Raw genomic sequence first — 10,513 nt, forward strand, 5'->3', positions numbered from 1 at the left:
AGTTCTTTTGATGACGCTCCCTTCCATTCCCACCAAACGCAAGGGCAATTACAGGGTAACGACCCCCCCCCTCCCGGGAGCCTAGCCCTTCAGGACCCCTAACCAGACATTAAAAACCGGAAACTCCCTGAGGAAATGCAAAGCTCTGGTTTATTCGTGTCCCCAGCGTCCAGTCCAGGGTGCTCAGCGAAAGGTCGCCACAGAGATGGCCATGACCCCAAACTGCAGCACTAGGAGTGGGGGGACAGACCTGGGCCCCCCAGGGGAAAATGAGTAAATGAATGCGGGTGTTAGAGTTTCACATTTGCCTTGTGAGGTGTTGGTCTGTTCCGGCCGAGAAAACTGAAGCCCAAGGAAATCAAGGTCCACCTTCAAGGTCAACAGCAAGACCTTGGTAGAGACAGGTCTGGAGGCTCAAGGATGCTACTGCTCTGCTGGGCCACGTCCTTGGGAGGCGACAACTTCGGAAGGCAGGGGGCCCTCACCTGCCCTTGAAGAACGCTGCACAGAGGGGAGAGGAGTAGAAACTGACAAACCGGAAGATGGTGACTTTGAATGTGAAAGCATCTCCGTGGGGAGTCTGGATTCTGTGCATCTCTGGGCCAAGAGCAGAGCCGGTCAGAGTTCTGTGAGGTTTATGGGGGCTGGCACCAGCCATCCTTCCCCTAATGCCAGCCACGTGTCCCTGGCCAGCCTCATTTGAGAATGGCCGAGCAGGCTGGGGGCCCCAAGGCGGGAGCTACAGGCTCCGAAGTGCAGGTGGACCTTCTGTGCGACTCTCAGTTCCCAACTGATGCCAGGGCACCACTGTGTCCCCCGGTCCTCACTCAGCTCACTGGTGAGCTGCCCAGCAGGCGAGGTGTAGACCTGACCCGAGAGGAGGATCAATAGCAGGTTGAGCACAGTGCTGCTGACGTTTGCAATGTTGCCAGCACAGGCAGAGTGACAGCCATCACCTAAGGGTCCCCACTTTGGGGCTGGAACCTGGAACAGTGCCTCTACACTCTGTCTCCCCGAGGGGCACTCGCTTGGGCCATGAGCAATAGTTGCCCATATGGAGCACTGCAGTGCTTACGATGTCGCAGTAAATGACAAAAATGCCCCAGAAGAGCTGGGGGCCCGCAGGGGGCTCCGTCAGAGCTGGAGGGCAGGCCACCAGGGCCCCAGCCACCCTGGAAGGGACTGCCCTTCTCAGGAAAGGCCCAAAGCCACCTCACTATGACGAGAATGGCTGCAGAGCCAGTGAGTAGGCCGCAAAGGCAGGCGCGGGGTGGGAAGGAGGGCTCCTCAGACCTGTCACCTGGTTCTGGGCCACCTACAGGGCTGGGACAGCAAGCTCTGAGGTGAGCACTCCTGTCAGCAGGAGGACAAATGTTTACCCCAGGGCCCGAGAAGCTGGGTGTCATGGCCCTGGGGCGGGGGGAGCCTGCCCCCTTGCCCTGCCTGTGCAGGGAGCTCTGGAAGTGTGGGGACAAGGGCTGGTTTACTTCTGTTTCTGTGGGGCCTTGTACCTCAGGGCCTGGCTGGGAACCTGTGGATGGGTGGGACGGATGGCTGGCTGGCTGGACAGACACATAGGCAGGCAGACAGAAGTTAAAAACAAATGGATGCACACCCGTCTGTGCGTGGAGGCCTGGACAGGTGATGGATGGGTGGGTAACCAGACGGGAAAACAACCGGCAGATCTCCACAAACGAGCACACACGTGGAGGGTGCGGGGAGACCGGCAGACGGACGGACGGACGATGGCTAGGTGGGGGGCAGATGAAAGCGTGGACGATGGACATGAGGATGTATGGGTGGATGGACAGATGTGTAAGTCACACAAGTTTATTCAATAACTGCTGACAGCCTGCTATGCACTAGATACAGGACATGCCACGGCGACCAGACTGGGATGGCGCGTGGCCGGACTCCAGAGCCCAGGCCCATTTTCCTCCCTGCTCCGTTCTTCCCCAAGGAGCTGGCGAAGTGAAGGTGGGTGACAGGTGAGTCTCTGGCTGGAGCAGTGCCACCCAGGACAAGACGGGCCTGCTCTGTTGTTGGGGGGGACCTGGGTTATTTCTCCAGCGCAACATTCTGGCTCTCAGCAGAGCTGGTGCCCAGGAAGGTTCTGGAAGCTTCCTTTCAGGGGGAGCTTCCAGCCCAGAGGTAACTGGCTGGGATGCAGAGCGGCTGGTCCTGTAGCTGGAGGGTCACAGTCAGGCCCAGGGGCCACCTCCCTGGGTCCCACTCCCATGGTGGGCTGCTGCCCTGGTGGGGTAAGGTCAACAGGAGCTAGGAACAGCGGGGACCAGGCCGAAGGCCACTGCCTGGGAGCAGGGCTGCAGGCCACCGTGGGAAGGTCTGGGGTCTACGGGCTGTGCTGCTGTGAGTCTCGGGGTCCTGCCTGGGACACTCCTGTTCTAGGGTAAGATCAGGCCTCAGCTATGAACCGAGTTGGCAGTAAGAAGATGCTGGGCAGTCCTTTAGGTCCCAGATGGGTTGACAAGCATACGGGCAGTGCCCAAGGGAGACAGACATGGCAAATGTCACACCGGCAGTGTTCTCCAGAGGGTGAGCAGGGGGCATGTAGGAGCCTCCTGTGCACGCTGGGAGGGGAGACCCCCCGAGGGCAGTGCTGGGGTGTGTGTGCACACGCACACGTGACCACATGTGCGTGTCGATGTAGGGCTGACAGGGTTGACTTCTCAAGAGAGGGCTCCCAGGTCCAGCTGGCTTTGGGGGTCACTATACCTAGGCCCCTGGGGCCCTGCCAGCTGGGACACTAGGGTCAGGCCTCAGCCCAGGGGGCAGCCTATGGAGCCAGGGATCACCAGGGACCGTCAGGAAGCACGAAGGCCCCCTTCGTCAGCACCCTCCTCCCCACCCCTCACTGCAGCCTGTGTCACCAGTGTCTCTGGCCGGTGGGGCAGAGAGAAGCACAGAAACGAGCAAGTGTACTCACCTGCCTGCTCCCGTCCTTGCTGGCTCCCCACAGGGCAGAGCTGCCAGCAGGCCAGCTCACCATCTGACCCCCGCCTGGCCCCGTGATGCTCTCTGATTCCCCCAGGGCCCCTGTCCTAAGCCCAGCCTGACAGCCTCGTGATCAAGAAGGCACTGCAGAGCAAGGGGCTCACCACCTGGACACGCAGGTGGACTACATTTCCCAGCCTCCCTAGCAGCCCCATGTGACCACATGGCACGTTGCCTTAGGCCAGGCCCACAGAAACCTCCTGGGCGACCTCTCACTTGCACACCTCGGTCTGCTCGCTGGATGGCGCACCCCAGGGCAAACTGGGAAGCCCCGTGCAGAAGATCTCAGAGCCTGGGTCTCCGAACGAGTGCATGGAGCAGAGACCCCCCATGGCCACCTCCCCCTCCCCCTGAGGTGAGACGCAAACAAAATAAAACTTCGAGAGAGTTCAGCCACTGAGACTTCAGGGTTTTCTGGCACAGCGGAGGATGGTATCACCTCAGCTACAGTGGGGCAAAAGGTGGATCGCTGTGAATATGTGAAATAGTTTATTCTTGTATTATTATATGCTAGTTACTGTATCGTTTTCCACACAAACAACTGTAAGCCTACTTTCTCCCCACCCTGTAATACGGGCTCTCAGGTGAAGTCACTTCAGGTCCAGGGCCGAGCCGAGCCTCCCCTGCTCCCCTGTCACCCTCCCCGTGTGCTGCGGAAGGGGAGGGACAGCAGGTTGGTGGAGATGCTTGAGTCTGGGGGCCCCGCCCAAGCGGTTCCCCAGTTTCCAGAGCCTCGACCCCCAGGACCTGGGAGAAGGCAGGGGGCCTCCAACCACTGCCCGGAAAGCCCTGTGCCCCCACCGCACCGCCATGGGTTCTGCACAGCAGGTGCTGCGGGGGCAGAGTCTTCACCGGCCACCAGCCTCCCTGGCCAATCCTCAGGAGGAGTTCAATGTCCCTGTCCCAGCCCTAGGACTGGGTCCTGTCTCCTGCTCTGGGTCCCCTGAGACCCGGGAGGAGGGATTGCACGTGCCCACTCATGTCAGCTGGGGGTGTCTTCTGGGGGGTTGGGGAGCAGGCCAGCTGCCACCTGGTCCTGGTGCCACAGCTGCTCTGCCAGGCTATTGAGCACGTGGGCAACGTCGGCCAGCCCAGCCCGCCCATCCAGCGTGCGCCCATCGGCCAGGCGCCGCCCCGGCACGCTCTTCACCCGCAGGAGGGGCAGCTCCCAGGCCTGCCGGAAGGCTGTGATGTCGCGCTCGGGCACGTCCGTGTGCATGTACTGGTCAAATCTGGAGGAGGGTCAAGGTCAGGTGTCTCTGCTAACCACCCCATCAAACCCAGCCCTCTCCCTCCTCCCTGGAGGCCCACACGCAGGGTCTGGGGGAGGCCCTGCAGCAGCCTGGAAGATAAAGCCCGTGGGGCTGGACCCCATGGCTGGGCAGGGGCTGGGTCCATGTCTTGCCAAGTGTGGCCCCTGACTATCCTAGGGGCCACCCAAAGGATACTTGGAGCCAATGACCATCCTGACGACACCAGGGGCCTCGCCTGCGACGCGGGTCAGCTGTCCAGGGAGGTCTTCGAAGGAGGCACGGTCGGTGAAAGAGAACAGGAAGAGGAAAGCATCTGTTTTCTCCTTACAAGCCTGGGGATGGAGGGGCCGATTCAAAGGCTGTATTCATGGGGGACCAGAACCCTCCCATCCGCTGCAGGGTCCAACTTTCACAGACTGGGAAACTGAGGCCCAGAGCAGTGAGTGGCTGGCCCCAGGGCAGAGCTCGGGCTGGGATCAGTCCCCACCGCCAGCTCAGAGCTCGCCCAGCTGGGGCAGCACCTTCAGCCCATTCGTGCCCGATTCTGGCTCCTGCACACCCGGCAGGCTGGGCTCAGACACCTGGACTCGGAGGCCCGCCCCAGACAACCAGCCCCTCCGGGACCCACACAGGCCCCCCTCCTGCTCACCGGCAGCATGTGATCGAACTTTTTGAGCGCAGACTCCCCGCAGTCCCAGAACTCAAAGCGGAACATGATGACCCGGTCACTGACCTGCAGCTTGGCCGGCCAGAACACCACGGTGGTCTGGATGCCTGGGGAGGCCGGGGTCAGCCACTTAGCAAGGGAGAGGTAGAGGTGGAGAGAGGTTGGGGGCCGGGAAGGAACAGGAAGACTGCGTCCCTGTCCTGAGGGGTCAGAGTCTGACCGGGAAGGCAGAGTCCCTGACCTGGGAGCATTCTCAGTCTGAGGAGGGAACCCGACCTGCCCTGGAGGAGCCCCTGGCCCACCGGGAATATACGGCCCTAGCCCCCCGAGCCACAACAACGAAGCTGCACTCATATGTACAAGGGGACCCAAAGGTCCTGGGACACGGGAAGATGTTGCAAGGTGTTGGCCAATCAGCAACCAGGGGAAGGAAACGAGATCAGTGTTTCCTGAGCACCTACTTTGTGCCAGCTCCATGCTAGGCATGTTGCCGCCACCATCTCTAGCGCCAGCCTCCCAACAACCCCACGGGATTGGTGCTGTCGTCCCTGTTGGACAGAGAGCCAACGACGGCTCAGAGAGGGGACGTGACTTTCCCAGCCTGCAGGGCAAATGGTGGGGCTGGTTCAAGCCCCGGGCTTGTGGTTCAGGGACAGTCTCCTCTCCACCCTGGGGAAGGCCTCCAGGGAGGGACTCACCGATGGTCTCGTGGTGTACCACGGGCACCTCCAGGCCAGACAGCTTGGCCACCAGTGCCGTCTTGCCCACGCCACTCTTCCCAGACACGAAGATCTTGTAGCTGGCCGTGTCAATGGCCACAGCAGGGGGCAGCACCGGTCGTTCGAGCAGCCCTGGGGCAAGGAGGGAGCCCCCTGGGGTCAGGTTGTCTATCCCGCGGGGTCTTGCCTAATCAGACCCTGGGTGGCACAGCCTTGTTTCTAAGGGCTTTTCCAGTGCCAGACACCTGTGGTTCTCTCTGCTCGTCACCGAGGCCTGGGACAGCAGCAGCACCCCTGGACCCGCAGCTCTGCAGAGAACGCCTGTGCTTGGTGAGCCAGACCGAGGCCTGCTCCAGAGGACACCCAATTATTATTATTATTATTAATTTTTAAATAATTTCTTTTTTAACTTTATTTATTTATTTTTAGAGAGGGAAGGGAGGGAGAAAGAGAGAGGAGAGAGAGAGAGAGAGAGAGAGAGAGAGAGAGAAACATCAATGTGCAGTTGCTGGGGGCAGTGGCCTGCAATCCAGGCACGTTCCCTGACTGGGAATTGAACCTGCGATGCTTTGGTTCGAAGCCCGCGCTCAATCCACTGAGCTACACCAGCCAGGGCCAAATTATTTTTTTAAGTGCGTTGCATGAGGTGGTTTTTATTCATGTTATTATCACATGTTCCAGATTTCTTTGTCACTAACGCTCTAGATTTCTCACACACAGAAGCAAGGTGAATCATAATTCTTTCTTTAGGAGAGAAATATCAGCAAAAGTATTCTCCATTACTATAAACTCCTTAGGGTGAATACAGCAAGAGCTTTAGGAACGTTTGCATCTTAGAACTTGCAAAAGAAAAGTCTAAATTGTGATACGTCTGGAGACATAGGGCCTCAAAGTCCTAAGTTGTGGGTTGCCCTCTCATTCTTCGGGTTTAAGCCTTCTGGGGCGCTGTCTCTCCTGGACAGAGCCAGACTCTCACAGCGGACGCCAGCCGCTTCTCCAGCCTGGCCCGGCCCGGCCCAGCACCGCCTGGGGAACACGAGTGGCTGGCCCTGGAGAGAGCAGGATGTGGAAGAGGCCCGTGTCTGCGCCCCAGTCCTCACGAGTCTGTCAGAGGTGCTGCGAGAGGCTGACATGGGACTCTACAGTGTCAAGTGCCCAGCAGAGGGCCTGGTGCAGGGTGCGGGGGCGGGGGGGGGGGTGGCTCAGTCCACAGCCTCTCTGGTGACAGTAGTTTCTGGCAGGGTTTCACCTGTTTCCATGGTCCTGGCTCTGATGGTGGAAGTAGCTCTTAGCAGATTTTGGGGAGGGGGCCCCACGGATAGTCCAGGGGTCCCCAAGACTGGAGAGTGCAGTGTGGCAGGCCCTCCCTGCCCTGCTTCTCAGCTGCCCCAAGGGAGCGACAAGTGACACTGTTCTCCCTGAGGAACAGCAGCAGGTGGCAGCTTTGGGGTGCGGGGTGGGGGAGCGGAGGGGACTTACCGAACACCCGCCGGCGGTTCTTGCGCAGGATGCAGGCCAGGTACTCCTTGCCCTCGGCGCTCTCGTGCCAGTCCGGGACGATCACCGAGCCCGAGGCCGGCGGTCTGGCCATGGCTAGGCACCCGACGGGGCAGGGAGAGGGCAGAATGCTGAAAGCGAGGGAAGGACAGGGTGACTGTCCCAAGCTGGACCTGTGAGCCCTCTTCACCCGCCGTCTGGCTCGCTCCCTCCTTGGGTGGTGGAGCAGTCTGGAGCACCAGCCTCCTTATTATCCCAATTACCATTTTGGGAGTCCACGCTCCGTTTCACTGTGTGTGTGGGGGGGTACTCATCCCCATCTACCTCTTATTACCCAGAAGTCTCTTCTACCCCGTGTTGCTCCCTGGTGGGGGGCAGCCATCCCATTTATTGCCCTGAGGGTATTTACACAGCTCCTCTCTCCCTTGTCACCTCTGAGAGGAGTCACACGGCCTTGCTTCTCCTCGGCCTTCTCGGTACTGACTCCCGGGGCCAACCAGCCCTCACCATCAGCAGTCCCCGCGGGCGAACAGGCCAGTGTGGTGAAGGTCCCTTTAAAAGTTCTTTCAGCGCTCCCGCCGCCCAGCCCGCGCCCAGCCCACCGGGCCTGCTTCCGCCCGGCCCTGGACCGGCTTCGGCTCGCGCCGCCCGACTGGCCAGGCGCCTGAACAGGAGGCGCATGTGCGGAGGTGTTGTCATGACAACGCTAGGGGGAGGGGTTGGGTTAGGTTGCAGAGTTCCGGGCGTGGGTGGTCTCTCCAGCATCTGCAGCTATCACCGCGCACCTTGGACAGGGCCTTCCCCTCCGACCAGGGATCCTCTTCTCCTCCAGTGCTTAGTCGGAGCCCCAGTTTTTCCTCCGAAACGGAATTAAATCTTCCTTCTGCAGGAGGAGGGGGTCCGCTGCCTCTCTGCGCCGGTTCCCTCTTCTATGAAGTGGAGGTGAAATACTGTTACCTCCTCGGGTTCTCTACACCAGTGCGCGGTCCACAGCAATGCTCAGTAAGTGCCATTACCGCTCCGTCGATCCTGCTGGGCAGGACCTCGAGACGAGCTGCACACCTCCGCCTTCACGGATGGGGAAGAGCAGCCCAGAGAGATCAAGGGATTTGCTCAAGATCTTAAAATATGAGTCAGAGGCCCACTGGGTTGTACTTGCCAGTCGTTTGTTGATTGAATGATTCATCCCATTTATTCAACAAAGAATGACTGAGCACCTACTCTGTGCTCAGCCCGGTCTAGCTGCTGGGAAGACATGGGTGAACAGGGAGTCCCTGCCCTGCCGGTGCGGACAGTTCGGCACCGAGGCCGTGAATCCTTCCGCACAGTCCCAGCGCTGTGCACGGGGCCTCTCACCTGGAGGTGCGTGCTCAGTAAATGCCTGTGTAGCTGGGCAGGGTGCAGGTGGGTCATTATGGAGAGGTTGCCCATTACACGTAACTTTTACCAGTGTCCTCTCACTATGCCTTCAGGTGGGGCAAATCGCTGTTGTGTAAGGAATAACCTATGAGTTAACCTTTACTAAAGGCCAGCTAAGTGCCAGACAGTGGGGGCTGTGCAGAGGTCACCTCATTTAATTCTGTAAAGAAACCTGTGTAGGAGATATTATTATCCCTCTTTTCCTTCACAGCCAAGGACACTTAGAGACAGCGTGATTGTCTGCGGTCACACCACACAGCTGGTCAGTGGGGACACTGGACTCAGAACCCAGGGTTTCTGCACTCTGAAGGATGTATCTGTTCAGCCAGATTGGGTCAGTTTGTTTTTTCAAACTTTTCCCCAGCCATCTTGGCTGGTGTGGCTCAGTGGATTGAGCGCCAGCCTGTGAACTAAAGGGTGGTCGGTTCGGTTCCCAGTCAGGACACATGCCTGGGTTGTGGTCCCCAGTAGGGGGCACACGAGAGGCAACCACAGTGATGTTTCTCTCCCTCTCTTTCTCCCTCCTTTCCCCTCTGTCTATAACTAAATATTTTTTAATTTTTTTTAGATTTTATTTATTTATTTTTAGATAGGGAAGGGAGGGAGAGGGAGAGAGAGAGAGGGAGGGAGGGAGAGAAACATCAATGTGCGGTTGCTGGGGGCTGTGACCTGCAACCCAGGCATGTGCCCTGACTGGGAATTGAACCTGCGATGCTTTGGTTCGCAGCCTGCACTCAATCCACTGAGCTCCACCAGCCAGGGCAATAAATAATTTTTAAAAATTAAAAAAAACAACAACTTTGCCCCAGCCCCTAGGAGGGCTGTTCCTAGTAAAGCTGGAAGCAGCCACAGGACCACAATCCCACCAATCATGGCGGCCCATTATGTCCAGTGGGGTGGAGGGGACGAGGACGTGTAAGACAGGGCTGCCGCTGCAGCTAGGCAGAGACGCAACAAACGGATGCAGGATTCTGTGCTTGAGACTCGCCCACACTCCCAGGTCACTCAGCTCCCCTTCCCGCGGCGCTCGCCGGATCTGCCTGGAGTCAGGGCGCTTCACAGCTGCGGTCTCTCCATGGGCCAGCAGTGCCGCGGGGGCCGGGCTCAGAACTGATTCACCTCTGGGTTTCCGGACCTCACACCCAGCCCTGTGCTGACCTGCCTTGCGGTGGACTCAGGGAGAGTGTGGGGAAATGCCGCAACTGGGTGGAATGCGCTTGCCCGTGACCCTGGAGGCCAAGGTGTGAAGTCTTTCCATGCACAGGGAGGGAGGCTGGTGGCCAGAGCTGGTGGCCAGAGGGTTAGTCTCAGGAATCAGTCTTGACTGCCCTCAGGAGCTCCTGGAGAGGACACTTCTGGGGGCATCAGGAGACTGTTCAAAACATGGGTTCTGGGGCTCCGTCCCCCAGAGATTCTGTTGCAGGGCATCAGGTGGGTTTGGGCACCTGCACCTGTTAGCAGAGCACTGGGCGGTCCAGGAAGCTAAGCTCCGTGCCAGTCTGCTAGGGCTGCCGGAACGGATCGCTGCGGACTGGGTGGCTTGAACAACAGACACTCACCTTCTCACAGTCGGGCAGCTAGGATCCAAGATCAAGGTGCCAGCAGGGTTGGTTTCTGGTGAGGCCTTTCCTTTTGGTTTGCAGGAGGCAGCCCTCTCACTGTTTCCTCACGTGGCCTTTCCTCTGTGCATGCAGTCTTTTTAAAAAAAATCTTATTTATTGATGAGAGAGAGAGAGAGAGAGAGAGAGAGAGACATCAGTTTGTTGTTTCATTTATTCGGACATTTATTGGTTGATTTTTGTATGTGCCCTGACCAAGGATCGAACCCACAACCTTAGTGCATCCAGATGATGTTGGGCCCCACAGTTGTTACCTCATTTAACCTTGTATCTCCTTGAAGGCCTATCTCCAAATAATTCCTATTGGGGTTTAGGGCTTTGACA

The 10,513-nt window shown here is 58.6% G+C and overlaps 1 protein-coding gene across 4 annotated transcripts; it reads right to left on the reverse strand.

Moving 5' to 3' along the window:
- Nucleotides 1–3,428: 3,428 nt before the first annotated feature.
- CPLANE2 (ciliogenesis and planar polarity effector complex subunit 2) lies at nucleotides 3,429–8,179 on the reverse strand. Of its 4 annotated transcripts, none has more exons than XM_045859318.1 (7): nucleotides 7,937–8,179; nucleotides 7,134–7,282; nucleotides 5,634–5,786; nucleotides 5,397–5,483; nucleotides 4,918–5,042; nucleotides 4,464–4,600; nucleotides 3,429–4,247 (listed from the first exon to the last, which is right to left on the reverse strand). In XM_045859318.1, the coding sequence occupies exons 2-7, from the start codon at nucleotides 7,243–7,245 to the stop codon at nucleotides 3,998–4,000; spliced, it is 864 nt and encodes a 287-aa protein (XP_045715274.1). In that variant the 5' UTR covers nucleotides 7,246–7,282; nucleotides 7,937–8,179; the 3' UTR covers nucleotides 3,429–3,997. The 4 variants fall into 4 exon arrangements, with proteins under 4 accessions (XP_045715274.1, XP_045715273.1, XP_045715272.1 ...); XM_045859317.1 differs by lacking the exon at nucleotides 7,937–8,179 and adding an exon at nucleotides 7,659–7,795; XM_045859316.1 differs by lacking the exon at nucleotides 7,937–8,179 and adding an exon at nucleotides 7,584–7,789.
- Between the last annotated feature and the right edge of the window lie 2,334 nt (nucleotides 8,180–10,513).

This window comes from Phyllostomus hastatus, unplaced genomic scaffold (assembly GCF_019186645.2).
Source record: "Phyllostomus hastatus isolate PE091 unplaced genomic scaffold, TTU_PhHast_1.1 phas_scaffold_182, whole genome shotgun sequence".
Taxonomy (NCBI): Eukaryota; Metazoa; Chordata; class Mammalia; order Chiroptera; family Phyllostomidae; genus Phyllostomus; species Phyllostomus hastatus.

What these genes read in the sequence shown, in the direction of transcription:
- CPLANE2 (XM_045859318.1), bottom strand. Translation starts at nt 7,245, where the DNA reads ATGGCCAGACCGCCGGCCTCGGGCTCGGTGATCGTCCCGGACTGGCAC. An exon ending in GGTACACCACGAGACCATCG is followed by an intron (nt 5,484 to 5,633) that starts GTGAGTCCCTCC and finishes TCTGTCCAACAG; the next exon opens with GGACGACAGCACCAATCCCG. An exon ending in AGTTCGATCACATGCTGCCG is followed by an intron (nt 4,601 to 4,917) that starts GTGAGCAGGAGG and finishes CTCCATCCCCAG; the next exon opens with GCTTGTAAGGAGAAAACAGA.